The following is a 27,154-nucleotide window of genomic DNA, read 5'->3' as shown; positions in this document are numbered from 1 at the left end:
TTACACGACCGTGTAATCAGAAACAATTTCTTCTTTCAATAGTTGCAGTCTCAATTTATAAATTGCAGACTGTTGAAGTGATTGGTGTTGCATATCCTCTTAATTCTGTCATTTTGTTTGACTCCCTCAGACGCATGCACATCCCTGGGCCCGTTAGCAGTAGGGAGGTCAGTGTTGCGGTGGGAGGACGCTGCGCATACACATGCTTGCGGTCAAGCAGAAAAGATTTTTTAAATGATTTTTACAAAACACACAAGAATAGGTATACGAAAGGGAGACATGAGGCAGTGTTTCACAGTCTGAAAGGTCCACCCATTAACGTTATAAACAGCGCGTTTGTAAATCCATTTTGCACCGAACGCAAATGAAATGATTTCCTGGGGTTACTTCCGGCGTTACTTCCTCAACCAAACCGATACACGAGCTGGCCAGGGAACAAAGTGTACTGAAGCGTAATATATCGTAATATATCGTCCAAAGGACATCAAAAGTTACAAAACAAAAGTTGATAAGAATGACGATAGAAACTCAATCACAACGCTGTGAATGCGGGGAAAAGTGGGTCCACGATAAACCACGTGATCCGTTTTTGCGGCTGTACCACTTTGCATTATAGGGGTGTCCGTAAACAGATTAATGTGGTAGAGTTGTATTTGTCACTGAAATATCTATAAACACATGGAAATACGCATTTGTTAACGTACTTTATCAACTGTCGATTTGCTGTCGCTTGGTCGTCTATGTAAAACCTGTAAGCTTGTTTAGCTCATGCCGTGGTGCGTACCTATAGGTCAGAGGTCATAAATACTGCAGTGGCGGTTCAGCGCTGACGAGTTTTTAAATTGATCTTGCGACGCGGCGGTTCGGTTTTATCTTTGCTACAGCAGCATGTCCTCGGGTGAGAAACGCACATATCTGTCTGTGAGGCGGCGTCTCCGCAAGCGTACGCCGTTGTGTTTAACGGCCTGTGAGCCGGTGTATTTGTGGTCTAGCTAAACAATTAGCAGCTAGCTCGCTTGTGCACGCGGGGCTTAGCACGCTAAGCTAGCTGTTCAGCTTGGCTCGAGGCCGATTCGGCGGTGTAAACTGTGGTGTGACGCGGGGGCGCTTGAGTCGTGTGTGTTAGGCGGGGTGCCGTCGGTCTAAATGTCAGAGTCCGTCAGATTCAGGTGTCTGGCTGGCGACATGTTCTGGGTTTTCAGCGCCATTTTAGCGGCGTGGTGTTAGCCGTCGTGCTAGTCCGTTAGCAGCCTGGCTAACGCTCCGCCGGCCTCAGCCGAACCCGCAGATGAGGCCTCCGCTCCCCGCGTCACGTACCCGCGGCTGCTCGCTAGTTACCTAGAAATGTTGGTTTAAATACGCCTGTTAGTCGCTGTTGTGGCTGTGTCTTGCAAGAGTTCTCACGTTATTTTATTTCTCTCTTCTTTTTTTTTTTTGCTGTAGATTCGGGCTACGGGCAGCCGGGAGCTCAACAAAGGCAAGTGAAGCAGCTGATAGAATTTGTCATTTCAAAACTGTGGTGTTTTTTGTTGTTGTTTTGTTTTATTGTGGTTTTGCATAGAAACCGTTAAGTTGAATTTGTATCCAGGTCAACACTATTTACATTTGTGACGGGTTTTAAGTGTCTTTCTCGGTCCAGATGGGGTTAGCTGCTTTTACAATGTGATCGTTTGTCCTTTTTAATATGTTGTAGCTATGGAGCCTATCCCGCACCCCAAGGCTATCAGCATGGTGGTCAGGTAAGAGTGACCCTTGAAGGTCCCTTTGCCATAAGGTTCCATTCTCTTTAGTTCTGGCAAATTCTGATATGTTGCCATATTTTTTCAATCACTCTGCATTAGGCATATGGTCAAGGTAATGGAAGCGGCTCTTATGCGGGACAGAATTATGAGGGTTATGGTCAGTCAGGTATGTATATAAGTGCAATTATTTGACGAGAGGAAGATTGTCAGATTGCAAACTTGTGCAAAAAGCACGCACTTATTTTCCTTTGTTCTGCTGTTTGTGACTGCAGAGGGTTATGCACAGCCGTCACAGGGTTACTCCACTGCTGCCTATGGGCAGCCGCAGCCGCAACAGCAGGCGTATGATAGTTACGGGCAGCCAGCCTCCACTGCAACATCAGGGTAAGACCTTCATCTGAACAGCAGAGCTTTGTATTCCTCGATCTTCATTTTCTCGTGGCTTAGTGTGCATGCACCTTACAATCTGGAGGGATCTGTATGCAAATGTGCATTTCCTCTCAACCCAGTTCCAGTGTTAACTTCCCTCTAATAGTGGCTTCTCCCTGCTAAAGGTACGGTGACAAATCCTACGGGCAGCAGGCATCTTACGCACAGCAGCCTGAAGGAGGTTTTGGCCAGTCTGTAGCCTCCTATGGGGGTGGTGCTCAAGGGTGGTTATGGAAGACAGAACGATGGTAACGTCCTCTTGTATCTGCATTTTTTTTGCTTACTACTTGGCATGCTTTCAGGACCGCAGGATCCGTGGAGGTGACGCCCACCTTTTGTTGTTGGTGGGTTTTAGTTTGTGGGCCTGCGTCGGTGGTGGTGTGGTAATAACTTCTGAGTGCGCTGCTGGCTTGGTCTTCTTTCAGGCTAGAGCAGGATGTATGGTGGAGATGAAGGGGGGAGACAGGGGTGATGGACTTCAGAGGCCGGGGACGTGGAGGCTACGAGCGTGGAGGCTACGACCTGGGTGGAAGAGGAGGAGGAGGAACCGCACTGGTATGGGGTAAGTCCCAAAGTGTGCCCACCTAACAGGTACTACTTGCCACTGCTAATTGTGCCTCATGGCAATGCATGAGTCACCACACCATTTTAACGTGTCTTCCCTTTAGTTAGATATGGCCATCTCCCCTCTGTCAGACGTGCCTAATGTGTTCAGTGCAGTACGTAGTTGCAGGCATGAAGGCGTTTCTGTTTTTAGTGTGACAAACTTGTCTAGACATGTCTGGGAAGATGCTGTATGGGATATAGTGTCTGGGATATCAATGAGTTATGCACATCAGTCAACAATGGCTTAAAATCAGTTACAGTTTGACATTAGGATTTGGCCTCAATGTAGTGCAGATTTTGTTTTTTAGGCAATGTTTTGGGTGCATTTTAGGACTGTAAGCAGTGAAAGTGAAAAGGTGCCGTTAAAATAAGGCATGGCATTTCCTCTTTTATACCTGCCCCACAACCCATATATTTAAAGGAATTGAAATTTGTTTCTAAATATGCCTAGCTGTAGATTAAAGCACCAACAGTCATCAGTCTAGGTATTTGGTGAAGCTGAATCGTTACAGCTCATCTTTAATAAAGCAGGAGTTGGATTTTACCCCCAAAATGGCAGCACTTGCTATGCCAGAGTTCTTATCTCCATGATCTATAGATGCCCAGGTGAACCAGATATGCTTGTGCACAGTTTGGAGGGGTTTTGTAAACTCAAAATATTTGGAGTTATTGCATACACATATTTGAACTCAAAATGTAGCAGGAAGGTTAAGATTCTTCTATCTGAGACAGAAGTTCAATAGGTGGAAAGGGCCCTGCCCCCTTATAAAATTATCACCATTTTAAAGTGTTGCTTTTGTAGTCCATCGCCTCATTTAAGAAGTAATCCATCAGACTCGTTAGTGCTTCATTTCGATGGCCGTCCTTTTACCATTCTTGCTATGAAGGGGCTGTCGGAGAGTTTGTTCTGGATTTGAAATCCTCAGAAGATGAGCCCATGAAACGCTGTCATTAAAGTGTTTGTATTTCCTTTCTTTTGGTTTGATTTTTTTTGTTTTTTTTTCTTCACATGGAGTCGTATGCTTTTGTGTTAACATGGTCTACATTTTATACTACAGGTATCAAAGTGAAAATTAAACTTGGACCTCACCCATTGGAGCTCATTTAAGTACTAAATGGAAGAAAAATATCAATGCACTCGGCTTCTCGAGTGCCCCATCTCTTGTGTAGACTTTATCAAGCTAGCTTAAGTCCTGATTATGAGAGCTGGGAGTTTTCCATGCTCTGCTCGGTTTTGGCAATGACCCCTACATTAAGTGACTGTCCTACAAATTGGAAGTGACCTGAGTCCATTCCTGAAATGTCTCTTGATCACTAATTGAAATCTCACTTGTATTATTGGCCTAGCTCTGTAGTTCCAGTGCTTTTATCAGAGACATTCCCCCCCCCCCTTGCTAAACTGAGTCATGACAGGACCCAATGCACTTAAGACGGGAGCCTTGAGCTCTCGAGGTTTGCGACAAAGGAAAGCCATCATATCTTCCATTTTTCCTCTGCAGTGGTGGTGACCGTGGTGGCTACAAAAATTACGGTGGTAAGTGACGAGCATCAGAACTGTCTCAGTGGGGAAAATGGAGAGAGTGAAAGGAAGTAAACAGAAAGAAAAGCTTAACTGACGAGAACAGTGAACTCTCGTCAGTCACCTTTTTTTTTCTTTTTTTTTTCTTTTTTTTTAATCTGAAAGACGCGAAAAGAACGCCCTCCCCCTTACCCTTACAGACCCCTAGGTTTTCTTTTCTGGTAATGCTCTTGGTGGGATAATATCTAACACTTCATTTTACTGTTAATGGTATGGTTGCATGAGGATTTTTGATGTAAAATTATTTAAAAAAAAAAAAACCCAGAAAGGGAACTGAGCCAGCGTTCTGGATGCCATCTCTGCCTATGGCGAAGAATGGACGCGTGGGTTTAGATGAAGGATACTTGGTGGTTTTTGTTGTATTTAACTCGCAAGAACATTTGTGCTGGTGTTACAGTGTGTTCACAAGTGATGCAGCCATTTCAGGGCAAAAAGTGTAGACGTAAAAAGTCAAATGTCTCTAGCTGACACTTTCATAGTTAGTGAATGCAGGTAATAACTTGTTAATTATTGTCTTTAATTATCTCCTTCCTTTCCTGTCTTGCTGTTTTTCAGGGCCCAGAGACTATGGTCAAAGGGACGACTCTGGTAAGAGACGTGCAGTATCTGGTGACGTGATTGCTGAGCACCCATCACTATTCCCTTCAGAGGGGTGCAGTTGGCTCTCATTGTGCCTCTGCTACTTGTGGATGGTTGAATTTGTGCTTCAGGACTTTTTTTTGGGGGGGGGGGCTGTGTAGGTGAAGAACAGGACAACTCCGACAACAACACAATCTTTGTCCAAGGCCTTGGAGAAGAAGTCACAACCCAGGAAGTCGGCGACTACTTCAAACAGATAGGAATCATTAAGGCAGGTTTAACCAGCATGGCTTTGCTGTGACTATCAATTCAGATGGAAGAGAATATCAGACTTTCAAAATTTCATTGCTTAATACATCAGGCAGTATATTCACAACCGTTTGGGGGTAATGCATGTATTGAATGCTTCAGACCCCCAGTTCCAAACAGTGCTGTTTTAAAAACTATTCTGACTGCATTTACTTATTAAAACAATCTGAAATTTGATTTCTTAACAAATTATGAATTTAAAAGGCAGTGGAACTTCCCTTTTAAATAGCTGAGCACTGCATACAGATCCCCCTCAAGGAACCTGGAGGGATGCTCGCATTTTTGATGACCTTTCTGGTGTCTGCCAACCCTTTAGAGAGGCTGGTCTCATCTGTCTGAACTGCATTTTCTAGGTGAATAAGAAGACTGGCAAACCCATGATCAACCTGTACACTGACAAAGCCACTGGGAGACTGAAGGGTGAAGCCACAGTCTCATTTGACGACCCTCCGTCTGCCAAAGCTGCTATCGACTGGTTTGATGGTAAATAATTATTGCTTACGACAGCCAGATCACTTCACAGCCCTGTGCGGATGTCTGTTGATCACTGACCCATGTCCTGTTGCCCTGTCTTGGTTAATTCCAGGCAAGGAGTTCAATGGCAAACCGATTAAGGTATCGTTTGCCACCCGACGAGCGGAGTTCACACAGAGGGGAGGGGGCAGAGGTCGTGGAGGCTTCAGGGGTAGAGGAGGCTACGGTGGTGGTGGTCCAAATTTTGATGTCAAAGGGGGAGACTGGCTTTGTCCCAACAGGTGAATAAAAAAAAAAAAAACTGCTCAGAATTAAATGAATAAGTGAAATTAGTGTTAATTAGTGTGGTTAAGGCACAAGTGCCAGATTGGTCCTCCATCAAAAAAGCTGCAAGCAGTCTGGCTCCCGTCCACAGGGGAGTATGAAGTCTGTCTTCAGCCATGTGAGGGCAGGTGGCTATGTGTGGTGGAGAGATGAGCAATATTTCCTCTTGATGCACTGTGTAGTTTGTAAAGTGTCGTAGGTCTAAAAGGTACCAACAGCATATGGAATTTAAAAATAAGGAACCTAAGAGATTTGTAATCTGCCCATCACCACAGTTCTTGCGGCAACATGAACTTTGCGCGAAGATATGAATGCAACAAATGTGGGGCGCCAAAACCAGGAGACAGTTTTGGAGGTTAGTGGAAAGTACTTTCATTGCACATGATGTTTTACTTGTGCTGACACCTTTCAGCCCAGTAGGGGGTGTTGTTGCTCCTCTATGCAGTAAAGGAGCGGCCTGTTTTTTCAGCATAATGCATTTTGTCTAGAGTGCCTGTTTATCTTCAGCTCTTTAAATATTTTAACTGATTTTCGCCACCTCTTCCTTTCTTTCCCATGTGTTGGGTAGATCGCGGCGGCAGGGGAGGATTCGGTGGTGACCGGGGTGGTTTCCGTGGTGGTAGAGGTGGCTTTCGAGGAGGCGATCGTGGGGGCTACGGAGGTGGCGGCGGGTATGGCGGTGGATACAAGATGGGGGGCAGGTAGGAGTCCTTCCAGTGTCTCTTCATACACACAGTGGCTGGTCTTCACTCTGATGTGGAGATCTCAGCTGGGTCTTGATTCTGGTTTTGGATTTTGGGGGGGGTGTTTAATTTCGTTATGACCATGGATGCTGGTGTAATCACTGTGAAGGTAATGTGCACGTCCAGTAAATGAGGCTTGTTGAATGTGTCTGAGCCTTTTGGTTTCTGCTTGACTGTCGACTTGTTTGGTTTCCAGAGGGGAGCACAGAGAGGAGAGGAGAGACCGACCTTATTAAAGGATTCAAGTGGACAGCAGTCCAGCCCAGGAAACTTGGGAGGAGGGGGGGGGGGGGGTTATTACTGGGTATTAAATAAGGGGGGGGGGGGGTCATTTTCCAATTTGCATACCTTTAGTGTGTGTTCAGTGTGTTCCATCTACTGCCACCAGTGTCTGTTCACCCGGGAGAGTTGATGTGAATCTGCTGTCTGAGGACTTGCCTGGGCTGGGGGGGGGGGGTCTAAAGTTCATTATTTTTGTTACTTTTAATTTTCCTGTCTGTAGAATTCAGTTTGTCTGGTAAGCTTGCGCCTTCATATTGTTTTGTAAGATTGAACTGTTTTACTTGGGTTTTTTTGTTTTTTTTTTCCTCTCTTTGGCAGATATTAAACACTGTTCTCGTCTTAAAGTCTGTGTGGCGTTTGCTTTGCTGGTTTTATGAACAGTAGTAAAGGGGTGTAGCCTCTACAGCACGATCTGAATCAGTGTGTTTCCAGTGGCTCTCGAGCAAACGTGAGACTGGTTATTCAGCTCGAGACGCGTGCGCTGCCGTGGCTGGTGGGCTGCTGCGCGGTGACGCGTATCCTGCTCTCGCTGGTTTCACTCCCAGCGGAACATTGATCGGTTTGGGAGGAATAAGTGCAATGCGTTCGTAAGGGTTTTTAATGGACAAATTCCAGGTGTTGAATGGAGACGCGTTTACCCGTCACGAGGAGTTGTGTGTCAGTTGATAAAGCGGCAACCGGACAATGCAGAAAGGGGAGCCGCTCCTTGCGCTGGTTCCTCTGTGTGTCCTCCTGACAGCCGCCGGGGGCTCACCCTTGACCCGCACCGGTGCGGAGGTAAGCGCTGGCCTGCGTCTTGTGCGTTTAAAACATTCTCCCTTAAACTGAGTTTTGCCTACGGTGAATTTATGCGGCATGCACAAAATTGCTCCAAAGAAGTTAAATTTATAGCGCAAAACAAGTTAATCTTGCAGTTAGCACAACAGCCATTTACCCCTCTGAAATTTGCAAATGAATGATCATCTAAACAGACTTTGCAGCGCCAAAGCGTGAGAATAATCCTGGGTTATAATGCAGAATAAAATCTGTCCGCGAGCTTTAACTCCTCGATTTGTGACTTTGTTCAAGCGGAGGTTTGGAACAATGACCCAACAGAAACTGAAGTACTTTAGGTTTCATATTTTCACAGGCACTGAGTTAAAATTTGCGACCTAGAAGAATCGTTTATGGATTAACGCTACACCCACACAAAACTACACCATCTGTCGCTCTTTAATTTTGCGATAATTATTTAATTCTGTTTGGACATTACTTTTACTTAAATTATACAAGAAAATCGCCTGAAAATAACGTTACTTAACGACTACTTGCCTTATATACTAATCACATGATGCAGCATACTATATCAATACATTATTTAATGTGATGATAATGGTACATACTTAAAACATTTTAAATGAACCTTTTGAAACAAAGTCCCGTTTTGATCGCGCTCGTGTTGGCACCATACTCTATTTTTCCTCACACGTCCTTCCTCAGTTTCCCCAGGGTTTATAATCTAACGACTAAAATTAACCATTAAATACAATTTAAAGGAATAAAAGTAGTTCTAACAAATTAACATTTACCTTGCCTTACTTGACAGTGGTAAATTAACTAAATGTTGAACAAGCATTGGGAAACCATATTAAATACGCGATAGGGTTCCCTGTACACCGATTAAACTTCCCCAGACAGGGCACCTTCTGTGTGTCATACCCTAACTCAGGTCTGTTGATGCTTATTTCGTCTGAGGCTGTGTGCCTTGGGAGCTGTTTTTCTCCTCCGTTTCAGGATTTTTCTCTTATCTGCAAACGGCCGGGGTGACTGCGCGTGCTCACTCCAGCCTAACTGGAGCACGTCTCGTGCAGCGTGTTAGCTGCTGGGGGACTCGGAGCAGCTGATTAAGCGCGCGGAGTCAGGGGTGCTTTTGCGGGCTCGCATCTAAAGCCAGCAGCCTTAGCGGCCCGTTATAAACGCGAGGTCTCCACGTTGTGGTTGTTAGAGGTTAGTTGAACAGCTGACACTTCGCCGTTACTCCCTACGCCTACAGGTAAGTGAGGGGTGGCAGTGATTTAAGACGTGATGGAAGTACGTCTGATATGGAATATTCGTGAGTGCTTTTAACGCCCTTTTTGGACGTGTGGGGGTAATCTGGAACTTCATGCACACAAAGAGGAATAAGGAGTTTATCCAAAAATGTGTCCAAAAAAGGATGTGGTCTTCACATAAGAGGGTTTTTTAATTTAGATTTTTCTTACCATCTTGGGAGAACTCTTTGGAAAATGGCTTTATGGAGTCCATCCCAGACTTCCTTATTCTGTCATGTCTCATTTTTCAGCCAATTCCTGGAACACGTAATGTTGCCATATTTGCCGTATCCCCCCTCCGATTTTGGGCGGCACTGTTATGTTGAAAACCCTGATGCATGGGGCAGAGGTTGGCTGGGGATTCAGAAACATGGCTGTATGCTGTATGTGAGGAAGAGAGTTTAAGCATGAAGTGCAGGTCTGTGATCAGATCTGTTACTCAGTGAGTTGTAGCTCCTAAGATAGAGTTGGAGCTGAATATTTCACTGGGGGTTTGTGCGCAGGGCTTTCTGGAGAAATATGGCTACCTACATGAGCAAGGTCATTCTCACAGTGTAGATGAAGTCAAATCAGCTGTCAGGTAATGCCATCATATGTTTCTACATCTGATCATTTAGAAATTACCCAATATATCATCTATGCATTATGTAAAATATAATCTATACATTACCTAATATATCTATGCATCTAATAAGTCTTTGGTTTACTGAATTTACAATTATTGGCTGTTCCATTGGGTTTATGATTGTTTGAGTACATTAATGTGACTGTAATGGATTGTTTTTCAGGAGTCATTTACTCAACCTATAGTGCCTGTGTATCTCAACTGACTGTGCTGATATTGATAAGCCCTCTAGTTAGTAAAAAATGTCCCGCCTTTTAAACCCACTGTCCTTGATCAGGCAGTTTCAGTGGCTGTCCCACCTGCCAATCACGGGAATCCTGGACGACGCCACGCTGGTGAAGATGGCCGCACCGCGCTGTGGGGTGAGGGATAGGCAGAGCCAGAAAGCTTGGACAGAGAAGGTCCACAACATTTTCACAGGTGGAAACAAGCAGCACCTACGCAAGAAGCGTTACACAGCTCGAAAAGGTGAGTCTGACTGTAATGAACTGTTCCTCTTAAAAGAGCACCGTATTTAACCATGAATAGCAAGCTGCTACAACCTTTATAACCATTATAATATAAAGGCATGAAAAAATACTTTAACCATAGTTACATGCAAGTCGTCTTGTGTTGAATGGCCATTAAGCAAATACCTGCTTGTGTTTATTCCACCCAAACAGTGAGCAGTGTTCTAACAGCACATTGGCACGTTGGTGTACGTTTTCAGAACCACGAGGCAACTTGAACGAGGCCAAAAATCTTGCAGGGCAGGTGCACTGGTCATAAGCACTACACACTTATATAATGCACCAAGGGAAACAGACTCAAAAATAATCCAAACACATGCCAAACTGTGTCAGCCAAGAAGCTGGAACTCACTCAGGGGAATAGACAGGCAGCACTATTGTGTTCTGGGTTTGGTGCTTTGGTCTCTGGGCTCTGGGGCTTTGAGTTCTGAATTGGGTTCTGGGCTCTGGGCTTGCTGTCCAAAACCCAAGGCTAGAACCCAATGCAACATGACCTGGAGTAAGAACAGTACCCGTATCCCCGAGCAACATGTGAATGTGCTCTGATGTATCAGCGTTCACCCTTTTTTCAATCTCGTGTTTCTCTTTAAAGAATTCACAGGAAGCCCTTAAAATAGGAGTGCAGATCTACACTCTACAACATGGTCTACAACAATCTATAACAGAGACAATACAGACAATTAATATGAGTTCAGCAAGTTTGTGTCTCATTTGTTATTATTACAAAATTGTTGTGTTTTATAAAACACAAAAAACCACCACCATGATATGGGCATATTTAGATATATTGGTAATCAGTCCCTCTGATCCCTGAATATCAGTATTGGCATTGTCATCCTGCCACTGAAAAAACCCATATAGGTCAAACAGTTCTGTTAAACATGACTGATCTGTACATGTTTGAACTACCAGCTCATGGGGAACACTGGGGCTTCTTTTTGCCATCGTACAAGGACCAGGTGCATCCCATGATGCACTGTTCCCTCAGGATGTTCTTATATTCCAGAAGAATATCACCACGGTTTCTAGATCACAACAATGTGATCACTAAACGTTATTGGAAAGTTCTGAAGCACAGACAGCAAAGTAGGCCATCTCCTTAATCTTCCATTGAACTGCAGGCTTTTTGTGGAATGCTCCAATAGCACGTCACGTAGCTCAGAACTGGTATGAGAGCTGAAGCTCTTCTGATAGCACTACCCCTTTAGCATGTAGACTAGCCCTATTCCTTATCACATGCACTATTTGATACATTTAATCAAATACTGTTAGATATTTCAGTTATAATGTCCACCCCTTTGATATACAAACTGTCTTTTATATCATATCATGTATGATTTGTCCCTACATTTTGCATGGCAGGTAATGGTTCATAACTTAGAATGAACCAGTGATGTTTTTACCCGATATCAGCTTTGACTAAAAGAGAGTGGCATTACCACAAAAGGCCAAATGTGTAAATGATTTGGACGGGGTAATGTAAAATGGTGCTCCAGGGTTGTTAGGTCCAAGGGGGATGCTCTGCAGATAAGGTAGGGTGTGTGCCACTGTAAAGACCTGACATTACAGTCTGGAGCCGGACATTATGGGGAAGGGTAATCATTACCTGTCTGCACCAAGACAACACACCCACACCTACACACACACACACACACACACACACACACACACACACACACCACACACACACACACATAAACACCCACACACACACACACACCCTGGCCTGAAGTAGGGTTTCTGGAGCCATGGTCAGTGTTCTTATCAGCGCTGTGTGTATTATAGGCCACACCCTTCTTGAGACACTCAGTAACAAGCTGGAAAGGAGGAGACACAGGCTTTGGCAAAAAACATCCTGTCAGCAGACAGAAAGGCTTCATGTGTTTACAGAGATGATCAGTAAAAACTGTAAATTCCTTCCATCATGTCAGGGATTTGTAATGCACCAGGAATGCAGAGAGGCCAAGGTGAATCGAGCTAGTTCGTGTCAGTACCTGAGGCAAACCGTCTCTCAGCACACACACATCGCAGGACTGTAATGTTAAAGTATCATGTAAGAACCAGAGTGATGAATGATATTAAAATGGAGCTGATGATCTGATGCGTACACCCTCTCACATTTGTTCCCGCGTCGTTTGGCTATTCGGAATGCTGTCCCGGCTGACGGAGAGGAGGAGATTAAACAGCACAAGCTTGGAAGCACACCTTGTGTTATTGCGAAAGAATTTCGACACTTGTTGTGGGAATTTTACTGTGTCTCCTGTTCATATTTACAAGGTCTACATTCCATCATCCTGGTCCAGAATAAGTGAAGAAAGGTGTGCGTGTGTGTGTGAGTGTGTGTGTGTGTGTGTGTGTGTGTGTGTTGTGGGGAGTCTGAGCATGTTTGACATGTCCCGGAATATTTGCAGTCTGAAAGTAACTTAACAGTAACACAGGTTTGTGGTGTTGTTGGCTGGAACGGTTGAACTACATAAGTATCACATCCCTTTCTTAAACACAGATCCTCTATTATTTAAGTAATCATACAATTATATACCAGGTTGTCCCTTGGACTGTTTTGAAGTTATGTCATGAGCTGTCAGAAGGTCAGGAGTTAATTCTAGAGGAGTGGTTTGTGTGTAGAGTTGATTCTAGATGTGACATTTCCATCTGGAAAGGCTACTATGCTTAAATTGCTGCATCTCTTACACAGGTCACTCATATTCAAGCCACATCCAGTCTAGCCCTCATTTATACCACACGCTGGAGCAGCGAGCCAGCTGAACAACGACTGCGTTACTTGCCTGATAATTTACAGGTTGGGCTGTAAAGGTTTTGCTCAGTGCTGTAAGGAAATGTTACTGCCACACAAGTGCAAAGTTTCATTTTGATTTCACATCACAGCTGGAAAAAAATATATTGTATTTATTTTCTATCTACAGAGCTAACCTTTTCATTACTGTAAGCATACACGCTTGGCATCAAGTACACACACACACACACTCACACCATCATTACAAGCACTTGTGCGTCTGTAATTGCTTCCATGAGGGAAGGCATGGAATGTTTTTAAATTCAGCATGCTCGCTCTCTTGCGCTCTCTCTCTCTCTTATCTCCCTGAGGAGCTGTCGTTAAATACTGTGGTTTGATTGCAGTCAATCTGCCCCAAGAATTCCCTAGTTTGCCTTAGAGGAAGAAGCCAAACTGCCCCAAGAATTCCCTCATTAGCCTGGGAGGCTTTGGACTGGTACCAGAACATCTGTTTACGTCACACTGGGCTCATGTTGATCTCACCAGGGGTCTCTTTTGCATGTCTCAATTGTTATAGATTTAGAATTGAGACATAATTTATATTTGGCACGCACAGTCTTGTTTTTGGCGATCCGACTGAAGTATATGTTTCGGGGGATTTTGAGAACTTCAGAAAGGAGCAGCTCCTCTCTTCCTCCCGTCCCTCACTGGTTCTCTCCGAAATCTCCAGGACTTCATCTTCTCTCACCATCTCCAGCCACCAGAAAACAAGCCCCGCCCCCATCATTTCCTTTGTCACTGATGGCATCATTTTCAGTGTGCATTACTGTGCACTACCCTTCAGAGATGCATGACAATCTATAGACGCAAATGTGCTCAAACATGATGTGATATGTGGTGTCAGGAATGAGACAGTAACTCTAGACCATATGACACAGCCTTGTAGCTGTAAACAGCATAGGAAATCATGATGAGAGAGAGAGAACTATTTACAGAAAATAAATCATGTGGAAATACAGGTTTTATCTGCAGAATACATACCTAATCAGCAAAGAGGAAAATATGGCTCTTACTGTGACGTTACCGGATGAAACCCAACTCGGCGGCCATGCAAGCGAAGATCCAGACCTCCTGTTTCAGTAAAGTAAAAGTAAACATGGGTTGTTCAGGTTTTGCTGTAATTCTACAGGTTGATTTCTTCACTTTACTGAGACTTTTCACCAGAGATCTTTTTCCTCCTGCCGGAAGCAGGAGCCAGCCGGCATTCCGGCAGTGCGACCAAGTTTAAAGGTGCAGTGTGTAACATTTTAGGAGAATTTGAATACAGTAATCATAAGACTAGTGACCTGTTGTTGTAGTTTGTTCACTGGTGGTCTTTTTTAGTTAGGCTTTTCAAACTAATTTTTATGAAGCCAGCGTCCGTTAGCTGATATAAGATGGGCTTCTGTGTCATTAGCATGCGTTATACATCATCTAATTAACAATCTCATAATTCAGAGGAACCCCTGACATCTCAAAGAAAGGACTACATAGGACAATATGTATCAGATTTTAAACTTTTTTGGTTTATAATATGATGTGAGAAATAGCCATTGTTGAAAACAGCGTTCCTTTTTTTTAAAAAAAACCCGGAGTTCCTAATATGCATATGATGCCAACTACAGGGTGACACAATTTCAGTGGTCACTATCTACAGACTGTCTCCTCGTCTGATGCTTTGATGATGATGATGTCATTTTCCTTCTTCTTTCTTTGATTAATCCCTTTGTGCTGTTCTGTGTTATTTTCTGGTTCTTTAGACTCTCGTATGTTTCTCATGTTTCTCCATGACTCACTCATCATGTGTCTCATATGGACTCCTGTAGGGCTCATGTGGGACTCATTATCGTCTCATCCATGTCTCCTGCGTCTGGATGCGTGTTTTTCATGTCACCTGACCATCGCCTAACTTTTTTGTTGTTTTTGTCGTGGTCGTCATGCTTATTTATTTATGCTGCGTTTCCTGCAGTCGTGTACATAGCTGTATCTTCTGAACAACCTCCGTGAGCAGCGGCTGTGAGCCTGTTTCATGAAAGCGTGCAGCTGCAGAACCTCAAACAAGTGTTTGATTTTAGGGCCTAGAAAAAATGCAGTTATGCTGAAGTCTCAAATACATTGCTGCATTTTAATCCAGTTGTTTACAGATCCCTCTGAGGAGCTGCTCTTGATGTTCACAGCTGACAGTGAACATTTGGTGTGTGTCCTATAGCTGAAAGAAACCAGGAAGGACAATTTTTACACACTCTGGTGTCATTACGCAATCAAATATCCTAACTAAGTAGTCCTTTATGATGAGACATGTTTTCAAAAATTCAGACTATATTAAGTTTTTAAAGTGTTTAAATGTTCATTCTAATCATTAAAATAGTAAATGTGACCCCCGTTCCAGGCCACGTCACACCTGTCATCAAAGGTGAATAGTACAGAATTGTTCCGCAAGCTTGTGAGGAATCTGGAGAGTACGTAGCTGGGAAGGCTGTGAAATGTCCCATTAAGGAGTTCTCTGGCATCTTGTGTTCACGCGCCTGCAGGCGAGCGGTGGTCCAAACAGCAGCTCTCCTACCGTGTGGTGACCTGGCCGAGGAACCTGTCTCGGCGTTCCGTGCGGCTGGCTGTGAACACGGCCTTCCAGCTCTGGAGTAACGTGTCTGGTCTGCTCTTCCTGGAAGCCAGCCACGGCCCCTCGGACATCCGATTGGCCTTCTACGAAGGGGATCACAACGACGGCACAAGCAACGCGTTCGACGGCCCAGGTCTGGGAACGCCTCAGCGCCTGCCCGCTTTATTTATTTTTTATTTGAGTGTTTCCTCTGCAAACTTAATAATCATTTTAGTAATTGCAGCCATACTTTATGAAGCACAGATGGGTAAACGCTCTGGTACTGTAGGTCCTACACCACCAAGTACAGGCTGTTACCTTCACTCACCCTTACGGAAAGCACTCATCTGATGGGATGAGTGACGCTTGTTTAATCAGACAGCAGTAGTTCTGCAGGAATGCCATTATACACACGCAGCATGAAGCACAATCTAACGTACAATTCAACCTCAGGGTTCGAGAGTAACCGTAACCATAGTATCAGGAAATAAGGAATCTGGTTTTGATACAGCGATTAAGTGATTAAGAGATTAAATTAACCAAACTTGAATAAACCAAACTTAAGTGATTAAGCGATTAAGTTAAGCGATTAAGCGATTAAGGGTTGTTTTTGTCTGGTTGTTTTTTTCTGTGTCCCAGTGCAGTTTTCAGTAACATCAGTGAGGTTTCAGTAATCAGCAGTTGGGTCATTCACAATATGAGCAGTTAGGACAATCAGGGACTGAAAATCTCCTTCATAGCCCCTCCCATCCCCTCTCCTCTCCTCCCCTCTCCTCCTCTCAGGTGGTGCGCTGGCCCACGCGTTCTTTCCGCGCCGGGGCGAGGCTCACTTTGACAAGGCGGAGCGCTGGACTCTGAATGGTCACAAAGGACACAACCTTTTCCTGGTCACTGCTCATGAGATCGGCCACACTCTGGGATTGGAGCACTCGCCTGTCCGTCACGCGCTCATGTCGCCCTACTATAAGAAGTTGGGACGTCGTATGCTGCTCAGCTGGGATGACATCACTGCTGTGCAGCAGTTATACGGTAGAAACATCAGCCTCTAGCTTTTACTTACAGCATGGATGCTACATGGTTTTTTGTTTTTTTTTAAAGAGGTTCATTTCAACAGCCAAAGCTCATAAACTAGTTTGGATGTTAGAATCCAAGTAAAGATGCCGATATGAATGGCTAATCTGGGGCAAGCTATGATGTTTCAGGACTCTGTGGTGTTCCTGTTTACACCTGTGAACACATCATCTGTGGCAGCCTTAAGAAGTTCCTCTGGTTTCTCATGAACATGAAAAATCTCTTCCTTTCATTTCCGTCCCCACTTTCCATACTCTGTGGGAACAACTGCACATCGGTCAGCTGGAAGTTTATTTCCCAGTACAATCCAGCTCAAGCACTGCTCCCAGTCCTCGGGGTACAGGCAGGCGACCGCTCCACTCACCTCACTGCCTGCGTGGGAACGCGCTTCCCCTCAGGCTCGGCAGCCAGGCGCTCGCTGTGGAGTTCCTTTGCATTCCAATGCGGTGTTCCTTGCATTCCGTGGCGTTCCATGGCGTTCCATGGCATGCCCTCCGGGACTGCAGTGACTGGTCCTCCGTAGCATGGCATGCAGGGTAAAATGTTTGAGTGTGCTCTCGCGTTATCAGATCACTTCAGACAATGCTGATCTGATAAAGCACACGGCTACATTTTCAGCCACATCCTCATTTTGAATGAAGAGTTTAGGTAAAGAAAGTAGGTGTTATCATTCCCAGGAAAAGGCCTTTGAGTTGTTTTGGAAGGGACTGTTTTGTTGTCCCTTGACTCGGACTAGGGGGACGGTGGGATGTGCACTAATGTGATGTGTCTTCGGGACTCTATCACGCTTTGTTATGACTGGGAGAACTGCCCTAAGTCACAAAACAGATTCCCAAAACACTGACTGGCCAAAGGTTACACTGTATTGAGTATTTAGAAACAAAGCAAAGTGCAGTTCACTTCATAGAGAGAGTAGAAGGGAGGGACGAAGGGAGGGAAAGAGAGAGAGAGAGAGAGCGCAATAAGAGCAAGAGAGAGAGCGCGAGAGGAATTCTCCAGACAGGCCTAAACTTCCCTCCAATCTGTGCTGATGCACGTGAAGCCTTGCAGGCTGTTGGGGCTCTCCGCATGCCTGTCCCTGGTGCCTGGGGGCTTCATTCTCCTTACTGCACCTCCCACTGGCCGGGGCTTCCTGGCTAAGCTGGAGTTACTGTGTGACAGCATCCAGACCTTAGTGCCAGCCTAAACACCTCTCTTCCCACACACACCATCCTCCCACACACACCATCCTTCACCTCTGTCAACCCTCACAGGCTCTGTATTGAGAATTGCATGGTGCATCTCGCGTGCGCACGCACACACACACTCATGCATCCATACACATACACCCGCACACACACACACACACACGCATGCATGCACACATAAATGCATGCATGCACGCAGATACACGCATGCACACACACATGGCCTGATATTATGCTGCTATTCTCATATGCAGCTGAACTCAGGGCAGTAAATATGTAATTCATTAATTGGTATGAATGTGGTGCAACGCAGGAGGATGCTTAGAGGAAGGCTAAAAGACGGGAGTGTAACGAACAAGTCTAAGAAGAACGAGTCTAAGAAGAACAAGTCTAAGAAGAACGAGTCTAAGAAGAATCGCAACAGATGACAACTGTGGGAAGTCCGAATTGTTCCATGTCATGGAACACAGATTAGCTCATACCGTTAAAACAGCATTGTTTGAGATAAACTTTACAACTTGAATGCATTTGAAACCATTTCCGAGTGTTAATCTCGGTTATCAGCTCAGTGTCTCTATCATAGTTTTGAATGGAGGTGAACTATGTGGACCACACACACATCCAGAGTTCAACCACCCAGAACCACACAGGAGACATGGAGTCTCCTTCTGCAGCCGCTCTGGCGTCACGTTATCGGCTGGGTGCTACGGTTCCCCCCTCCTGAGCGCTCCTCTGGGGATGGAGATTTTAACTGTGGCTTGGACAAACGTTTGCTCAGCCTTTTGCAAACCCTACGTGTATGCAGCCATCATGTACTTCATCAGAGGAAGCCATGGATTGTACGTTGTGTCCCAGGGTTCTAGTTTACATCGGGATACTTTTTTTCCACAGCAGCTGACGTTCCTTAATGAAATCCAACGTTTTCTAAAATTCAAACCTTCATTTCAGGTTTTGAAGATGATTTTGAAACATTTTTGTGAATTTTTCAGAGGTTATTTGCGAGAGTATTAAAACTTTTTGCCATTTCCTGTTATCACTTGCTGTTCCTCAGAATCATATCAAAGATTTTTTAGATTCCTTTGTGTGTGTCCCTCCCCATGCCAGTTTTCTGCACTATATACAGCTAAAAACTTCTCTGAGATTGGATGCCTTATGAAATACTTCACCATATAAATGCTGTACTGTAACCTGCTGGAATTTTTTTACATACACATTGGGGAGAGAGAAACCCAATCGCTCTGATGTCTCAGTGTCCATGCCAGACGAGTGAGTGAACGTGTATGTGTGCGTGCATGTGCAGGTAAGCCACCAGGGGGCGCAGTGGTACAGCTCCCAGGCCAGACTCTGAGCTGGGTGATGCAGGACTGGGAGTTAGCTGAACACACAGAGGGAGGCTTTGAGCAACCCCACTACTGCCAAAGCCTGTTTGATGCCATCACAGTCGGTAAGGCACCAAGCATCATTAATACCACCCAGGGATAAAGTTTTAAATGAAGTACTTACTACAGGTGTACCTATATTAAAAAAAAAAAAAAAAAAAGGTTTTATCAGGATCTACAATATTCTGTGAACAGCTGTAAATTATTCATCATTTTCATAATTCAGTACAAATTAAAATATGTTAACTGTTTACACCTAACCAGTCCCTTCCACGTTGGGTTCACAGCAGGGCCATGTATAAGCAACGCCCCCATGTGGCCTCCATTTACGTTTACAGTGTTTATCTGACACTTTTAGCCAAAGCAACTTACAATCATAACTGAGTACAACTAGAGTAATTGAGGGTTAAGGGTCTTGGTTAGGGACCCAACAGAGGCAACTTGGCAGTGGTGGGACTTAAACTAGCAACCTTCTGATTACTAAAGTACCTGAACCACTGAGACACCACTGCCTCCAGATATACTTACAGGAAACAACACAGACTTAAAAGATGTATGTAAAGAAATCAATCAGTTAGTGGTAGAACGTCTGTGACTGTCTAAATGGGTCCACATGGCCAATTCCTGAAAATCGATTGTGTTAATTGTGGTATTTTTTGTACAGACTGGCCTTTAGTGTAGTTAATACCACACACACGGTATTAACAGCCCTCATCTGATGGTTTGAAGTAAGTGAAGTTCTAATTTTAGTGTAATTCGTCACAGATGGGAACGGTACCATAATGGTGTTTAAAGGTGGCTTGTTCTGGACGGTGTCATCTGAGGGGAACGTAAGTGACCCACTTCCTCTCCGACAACGATGGCCTCACCTCCCGTTTGCCATCGAGGCTGCTGCCTTCTCCCCATTGGATGCCAAAATGTACTTTTTCAAAGGTGGGCTGTCCTTACTGCTAACTGTGTTTCAGCATGATTTCAAACTATTTACACACAAATCATAAGACATGTTCCAGTACATTGACTTAAATGCACCTGATTGATGAGAGAGAGAGATGGTTCTATAAACCATCTGCTGAAATTTGGGCTCTTGTGTTTATATCCAGTACAAACAACTCATATGTATTTCAGATCCAAATTGTTTTGTTGTTTTTTATTTGCTAGCTTGTTTTAGAGAAATGTACCTTGGAAATAGAAAAATTGTATATATATTGTACACTTTAATGATTACATATGCATTCCAGTCTACAGTACATCCAACCACCACTTGTATACCCATATTTCTTCCCTGACACGCAGCTGAAATTTTCCTCTCTGTTTCTGTTTCTCCATTTCCTGTTAGGCCGACGCATGTGGCGTTATTCTGGCTCTGACCTGGACACTGGTTTTCCCAGAGAGAGCCATGAGTCTGGTTTACCACATCACCCAGACTCCGCCTTCTTCTACAGTCCTCTGGGTCACATGGTTCTCTTCAAAGGGCCACGGTACTTTGTGATGAACCTGGAGACTCTCCATCCTGAGCCGTACTACCCACGCCGCCTTGCTGACTGGAGGGGAGTGCCTCAGGGGCCCAACGGCGCCCTCACCTGGGCTGATGGGAGCCTCTACTTCTTTCGCGAGCAGCGCTACTGGAGGTTCGACCCCAAGAAGGTGCGCGTCACCGGGGCCGGGACGTGGGCTCAGACGCTGCCCTGGACCGGCTGCAACAGGACACTTTCAGTGGAGGACAATGACATGCTGTGACCAGCAGAGGGGAGGGGCCATGTGCAATTCAATAGTAACTGAAACACCTGCGCTGTATCCTGATTCGGGATCCCAACAACGCTTTCTTCCATTGCAACCTGCACATATCTATGCACCTCAGTAAGGAGACCTGGGTCCCGCATCTGTTGTATACAAATTTAGGTGTTTCAGATCTTTAAAGGATCATCACCTTTACCTAAAAATGAATATTAAAGTTCCCAAGCAGTTGGAAAGATCCAATTTTAGAGATAACCTCTTGTAATTCCAGTGGTAAGCTGTTTTTAAACAGTATTTTAGGTTATTAGGTGTACTTGTCAGTTATTTGGTGTCTGCACTGTAGTTTGTGTCTAGAACAAATACTGTTATTTACGAGCCATATGAAATGCACTGTGAAATGTGTTTTCAAGCTACTATGCTAGAAGATGCAATATTGTGGAACCCCATATATCATATAAATAATTATGCACATGAAAATGAATCAGTTTTATATATAAAACCTCATTTAGAAAGGCATTCCGGTCCGATTTTAATTTTATTTTCATTTAGTGTGTATTTCTGAATTGCATTCACACTATTTGCTTTTCAGAAACTAATATGCCCCTTTCTGAAAAAGTCTGATTAGATGAAGAAAAATCTGCTTTGACCGTTGTTTCTTAGAAGCTAAATCCATTTAAATTCTGAAAAGGATTTAATGTGGTATTCGCATATTCTCAATTTACTGAATGGAAGTAAGAACCAGCTCTCTCAGCTGGGTATACTATATGACCAACCCCAATTCTTAACCAGATTTAGAGGTGAGGATCAGTAGTTGTACCATCTTGCATCCTTGCTAATAACCAGCTAGGCTATCTAACCCGATTATCTTTCAAGTAACTGCATTAACATAACATCAAGAACACGTTTAGGTCATTTTAATCTGCAGTGGACATGCTGATTTAGCCTAATCAACACCCTCACCTGGGCTTCAGAAACGGACAGGACGTTATCGCCCGCTAGTGACCCCTGCTGGAGGAGGACGGGAAGTGCAGCCCGGCTCAAAGGCGATACGACACACACGCTTGAACTTCAGTCAGCTCAATAGAAGGATCCTTCCGCATTTTATTGCGATATTTTGTTTGGCGTGACTTAATGCCGTACATTATAGTTTTAGATACTTAGTGTTGTCAACTTTCATTTGACAAAAAAGAGAAAACGTAGGCTAGAATTTGCTTTTAGCCCACATTTAAATGCTGATTTTGCTAAGGTATGCATTAGTGCTGTAAATCTAGAAACTTAAATACAGAGGTAATTTCTTTCTAAAACACGCCTGTTATATTATAATTCTCAGAAGACAAAGGTGAGCACTTGGAAACGTATATTTATACTATTTAATTAACTTTTTCCTAATTATACTGCTGTAAATGGTCAACTAGCCGGTGTTGAACACTGACTGTGTTTACTCAGAACAGTACAGCAAGGGTCTCCGTTCGGGGAGCTTTTCCTCAGAGTTGTTCAATGTCTAAATTTGAAACCAGGTTTTTTTTTCCCCCCCATTTTAAAGAATACTTTTAAAAGAAAGGCTGGGGGCTGACACATACGAGTCCTAAAACACTACAGTGTGACATTTTCAGAACAGCGGTCTCCCTACACCTCAACACACCGTAGATGCTCACGTTTTGGCCGTCACTACCAGAAACGGAAGCATGTCTCCTCCCTGCTCCAGGAGCAACCACGCATGGCGTCAGATGAAGAATTCGTCCACTGCTTCTAGACACTCGGGGCTGGGGTGCAGTGTTGCCAGCACGCGTGCATCTGGGTGTGGCGGATGCGTCTCTGGGAACTCCTGCTCTGCTCGTCCCCGTGTCCTGGGCAGCTCTGGGAGGAAGCGTCTCAGGTCCCTGGCCAGCGTCTCCAGGGCCGGTGCGCCCCCGCCCGAGGGCCACCGTGCCCGGGGGCCGACGGCGCGTCCCGTGTCCACGTCCATCTCTGGCTCCTCCTCTCCACCCGGCAAGAGGCGGGCCTCGGGCGAGCCGGCAGACGCGATTGGCTCGAGCGGGTTGACGGACAGCGAGGCGGGGCTGCTGCGCTGGGAGGAGTAACAGGAGCTGCCTGCGCTCCCGCCGCCGCCACCTGCTCCGCGGGCTCCGGACGGACCGTCCAGGGGCGGCTCCATGCGCGGCCTGCCCGGCACACGCTCCTTCAGCCGGGCTGGCCGGGCGTGGGTGGGCACGGGGCACCTAAGCAGGGTGCGAGAGGGGAGGATGGGGCAGCTCAGGGGGAAGGCTGACCCCAGCACCCGCTGAGACTGCCCGCCTCCCTTCACCTGCGGGGCAGAAATAAAGATCAGAGCAGGTCTGGAGACACACAGGAGAGCACAGAATTACTGCGATCAGTCGCATGTGATCACAGAAACTTTATTGTTTAAAAGAATCTAACATCAGGACAATTTAGGTTCAACTAGCTCATTTTGATTAAGAATATATTTTTATTAACAATTTATGCAAACTACACATACAATTACTCTGAGATTCATGTTTTGAGAATTCATTCCTCATACTTTTTTCACATCATCCAAAGATGTTGCCATGATAAGCAAGTGTTCTGAACTATTCATCCCAAAGCGCTGTGGAGGGGTGAGTATAAGGGTCTGTATCCTGCCACGTCTCCCGCTTTTCTGTCTGTGTTGACTTACTGAGAGTTTCAAACAAATTGCTGAATAAATTTGGTAAATAAGTGCAGGATTCTGAATGTTAGGTGTTTTCCAGACGAGCACAAAATGTTTTTTTTCACGATTATGCCAGTATAGAATAACTATGTTGTTTAAAATCTGAAAAGCACAAAGCAGATTTGAGTTCCAGATTATTGTGACTGTACTGATGTACCACAACTGAAAAAATAGAACACCACCACCATCACATGGTTTAACTACACCACCCTCTCCAACTTCACCACTATCACCTAAGGTTAATTCCACTCCACCCCCCACCCCATCCACACACACACACACACACACACAATCCCATCAAGAGGGCAAACTAAAAATGTGCAGAGCCACATGTGGACATCAGGAGAATACGACCTGCAGATCTTTCATCTGGACACTGCTGAGTGTTTGCACTAACTGGGCAGGAGCAGCAGTGGTTTTGTTCCTTATGTACTGGACCATTACAGCCAGTCAGGAATGGTATTTTAACTGGGATTTCAGCAAATTTGATGAATTCCTGGAGCAAAGCACAGAACTCATTGATAGACGGTCATCCAAGAGGTTGAGGTTTGCAGTGGAATCTTGAAATGTACTTAAATAAAAATATTTCATGCTCTGTGCAAAGTTTCCGTCTCTATGGTGGTCTAACGTGCGTGTGGACGTGTGCTAGTCGATGCGTTTCCAGGGAAACGTTTCTAAAGCTCGCTCGCCCGTATCTTTTCCGTCACGGTATGCTTTGTTGAGACAGAATGAGAGGGAAGCACCGTGGAGTTCTCCCCTGCAGAAGGACTGCGTCAATCTGTAATAAAAGCTCGTGTCCGCCAGCACTCCGTGTCTCCATAGTCTCCCAGGATTGCGTTTGGCAGCTCGATCCGGGACAGAAACCACAACAACCTCACATGGCGAACCAGTTACCATAAATTCGAACTTGAAACTGAATATTTACCTCTGAGGAGAAAGGCACTGTGGACCTCCCTGCTCAGATTTGTAACATGATGGTTTTATTTTCACAAAAATAAGTCGGTGGGCCAATCGTTCTTTGAGGAAAATTCTGTGGCACAATTTCTGCTGGTTCAAGAAGTAAGAAAGGAACAACTGCAGCCCGTTCAGTGGTTCTGTGAGAATGGGCTACTGGTCACACTATAGTTATCGTGATGAAATACAGAAGTGAGAACTGATGAAATAAAAAGGTCAGTTTATAGGGACAAAAGCGTGTGGTGCAGGACCAGAGGTGATTCCCTGACGCCTACCTGAAAAAGAATCTTGTTGCCGTCCAGGTCCTCAGTCTGCCAGCGAGTGGCGCTAATGGGCGAGCAGGGGTTCGGCAGCAGGGGAACCAGCTGGCCGATCTCCCCGACCCTGAACTGCAGTACAGCGGAGTGGCAGGGCTCGGCCCTGACCCCGGGGGGCAGCTGCTTAAGAGCCAGCTGTACTCTGACCCCCCTATCGGCGAGCACCGTGAACCAACAGAACCCGGCCTTCTGTTCCTCGGCCCGCCGCCGCAGGATGGTCTCGTACAGCCGCACGGCGTCCTCGAAGTTGTGGCAGCCACTGTGCAGCGTGAGCCGCACGGCTTCGCCGCCGCAGTGAACGGGCCGCACGGCCCAGAGGGGCATGCCTACGCCCAGGCCGTAGAAATCGCGGCCGGGCAGCAGGTAGGGCCGCGACAGGCCGTCGGAAGGTGAGCCCACGCGGACGGATCCTGTCCGGCCCTCGCTGTGGTGGTACTGCCAAGGTGGGCACTGGAGGAAGTCCAGGACCCGGAGGATCCGCTCCTCGCCGTGGGCCTCGTGCAGGAAGAGGGTGACGGCCAGTGCCGGGTGCGTGACCACGGGGGACGTCGGGACACGTGCGCCCTCGCGCAGCGGACAGGCGCGTTCAGACACGTGGAAGAGCCGCAGGCCGGGGCACACCCATTTGAGGAGGCGGTCCAACGTGTGCTGGAGGAGGAGAGAGTCTCCGGGATTGGTCAGCAGGTGCATGGTGACCAATAGGGGCTCCTGACCCAGGTGTGACATCAGGTCAACTAATCACAAAGCGCACAGACAGGCAGATGGGAGGAAAGAAAAGGAAGGAAAACAGAAGCTGCTGAACAGGCTTAAACCGTGAGTATTAAAGGCTTTACTCTGGCAGCAGAGTCATTTATAACATTTATAAAGGAACAGAAATGTAAACAATCATAATCCAACCTACAATTACTACAACATGCTTAGAAATTGTACTTACTGCTACTGCAAGACATTTTGCTGCAGTCCGACCTATAAGCAAAGAAAGAAATAGACGCACACAATCTCAGATTTGGTCTTTTCTCCTCTAAAAAACTATTTAGCACGACCCTTTCAGTACCTGCATCCCTAAGTAATGATGAGCTCTGACTTCTACAGTGTCAATTCTCGCTGAAGCAACCTTGTATGATGTTCCTAAAGACCTACTCACGTCGGTTAGCCGTTTCTGATAGAATTTCTGGTGTAATCGATTTCTGACATAATTCATACAGTGCGGCGGACTGATAAAACATCTAATCCGCTAAGCGTTTGTTCACAACGAGACGAGAAATGTTGGGACCTGCGTGCATGAAGGTTTTCACTCCGAGGTGTAATCCATGAACTCGGAGCGCAGGGTCGGTCTGGTTACCGTTAGAGTTTTGGACCCAGAAAGCTCTAAGCGTTTTGAAAGCTGTAAACGTGTTTTGCGGTGCATGCACAGGCTGAGCGTCCAGCGAGCTCCGTATTCGCCGTTATAACGCGGAACAGTGTCGCCGCTTCGTGCACTTGGATACCGCAAACACAGCAGCCCACGGCGGCAGCTAGCGCTAGCGCTGCGGCTAACTTACCCTGCAGTCTCGGCCCCAGAGTCCGTGTGCTCATCACCCGTCTGCTCGTGGAATAAACAGGGTTTATTAAAGGACATGATGTCACTTTTTCTCATCTACGCGTCTCCGTTATTTTCATCCAAACTTGCCATCAAGTGACGCGCGAACTTTCCATGGCGGAGTAACCGCACGCGAGTGCTCGCGAGTGCAGCTCCCGGGTCTAATTAAGCTCAGATAGTCAGAGCTGGACCGTTCGCACGCGGGTCCTCACGAGCTAGACTTTTGCCGCCGTCGCCAAACGCCGAAGTTCCTCCGAATCCTCCCCCAAGCGTGCGCGAGCGGCCACGCGAGGCAAAACACACCCCACGAGCAGCTCGAGCCTTGAACGCGGAAAGGGAAGCCCCAGTCTCGCGGGCTGGGACGTACAGCGCGAGCAGCCACACAGCAGATGGCTGTCATCCCACCCCTGCTCAGACAAAGGAGGCCAGGCTTTAGAGGACGAGCGGGGGACATCTCAGCACCTGCAAATAATGAATGATGAATCGAATACAGCTCCACCCCCGTGTCAGCTTAAAAAGATGTTAAAGGTGAGTTTATGTTAAGAAAAGCAGTTGAACTTTATGCTATATTCTACGTTTCGTTT

At 45.7% G+C, this 27,154-nt stretch overlaps 3 protein-coding genes across 4 annotated transcripts; 2 read left to right on the top strand and 1 right to left on the bottom strand.

Moving 5' to 3' along the window:
• Positions 1-790: 790 nt before the first annotated feature.
• taf15 (TAF15 RNA polymerase II, TATA box binding protein (TBP)-associated factor) lies at positions 791-7,069 on the top strand. Its single transcript, XM_035528642.1, is given in 18 exon segments — positions 791-898; positions 1,444-1,477; positions 1,694-1,739; positions 1,842-1,908; positions 2,015-2,126; positions 2,297-2,390; positions 2,392-2,424; positions 2,602-2,640; positions 2,643-2,726; positions 3,416-3,417; positions 4,277-4,311; positions 4,912-4,944; positions 5,097-5,206; positions 5,598-5,727; positions 5,831-5,999; positions 6,318-6,397; positions 6,611-6,743; positions 6,982-7,069. Coding segments are annotated over 18 exon segments (1,251 nt in total). The 5' UTR covers positions 791-888; the 3' UTR covers positions 7,022-7,069.
• Positions 7,070-7,528: 459 nt separating this feature from the next.
• mmp28 (matrix metallopeptidase 28) lies at positions 7,529-21,036 on the top strand. 2 transcript variants are annotated; one of them, XM_027030313.2, is made up of 8 exons: positions 7,529-7,844; positions 9,640-9,716; positions 10,039-10,229; positions 15,575-15,796; positions 16,426-16,671; positions 19,201-19,344; positions 20,045-20,212; positions 20,616-21,036. In XM_027030313.2, the coding sequence occupies exons 1-8, from the start codon at positions 7,752-7,754 to the stop codon at positions 21,014-21,016; spliced, it is 1,542 nt and encodes a 513-aa protein (XP_026886114.1). In that variant the 5' UTR covers positions 7,529-7,751; the 3' UTR covers positions 21,017-21,036. The 2 variants fall into 2 exon arrangements, with proteins under 2 accessions (XP_026886114.1, XP_026886115.1); XM_027030314.2 differs by lacking the exon at positions 7,529-7,844 and adding an exon at positions 8,953-9,099.
• Positions 21,037-22,725: 1,689 nt separating this feature from the next.
• On the bottom strand, positions 22,726-26,889 carry LOC113590281 (protein FAM124B). The gene is made up of 4 exons (XM_035528678.1): positions 26,533-26,889; positions 25,926-25,957; positions 24,950-25,725; positions 22,726-23,318 (listed from the first exon to the last, which is right to left on the bottom strand). The coding sequence occupies exons 1-4, from the start codon at positions 26,625-26,627 to the stop codon at positions 22,737-22,739; spliced, it is 1,485 nt and encodes a 494-aa protein (XP_035384571.1). The 5' UTR covers positions 26,628-26,889; the 3' UTR covers positions 22,726-22,736.
• Positions 26,890-27,154: the final 265 nt, after the last annotated feature.

The sequence above is a fragment of the Electrophorus electricus genome, chromosome 7 (genome assembly GCF_013358815.1).
Source record: "Electrophorus electricus isolate fEleEle1 chromosome 7, fEleEle1.pri, whole genome shotgun sequence".
Classification (NCBI taxonomy): Eukaryota; Metazoa; Chordata; class Actinopteri; order Gymnotiformes; family Gymnotidae; genus Electrophorus; species Electrophorus electricus.
This window is presented reverse-complemented; position numbering and strand designations above follow the sequence as displayed.

Bases quoted from the DNA above. Each gene is read 5' to 3' on its own strand.
- LOC113590281 (XM_035528678.1), bottom strand. From the start codon at position 26,627: ATGAGAAAAAGTGACATCATGTCCTTTAATAAACCCTGTTTATTCCAC. The intron at 25,958-26,532 runs GTAAGTTAGCCG...CTTTGCTTATAG, and splicing joins TCTGGGGCCGAGACTGCAGG to GTCGGACTGCAGCAAAATGT. The intron at 25,726-25,925 runs GTAAGTACAATT...CTTTGTGATTAG, and splicing joins CAAAATGTCTTGCAGTAGCA to TTGACCTGATGTCACACCTG.
- mmp28 (XM_027030313.2), top strand. From the start codon at position 7,752: ATGCAGAAAGGGGAGCCGCTCCTTGCGCTGGTTCCTCTGTGTGTCCTC. The intron at 10,230-15,574 runs GTGAGTCTGACT...ACGCGCCTGCAG, and splicing joins GCGTTACACAGCTCGAAAAG to GCGAGCGGTGGTCCAAACAG. The intron at 16,672-19,200 runs GTAGAAACATCA...GTGCATGTGCAG, and splicing joins TGCTGTGCAGCAGTTATACG to GTAAGCCACCAGGGGGCGCA.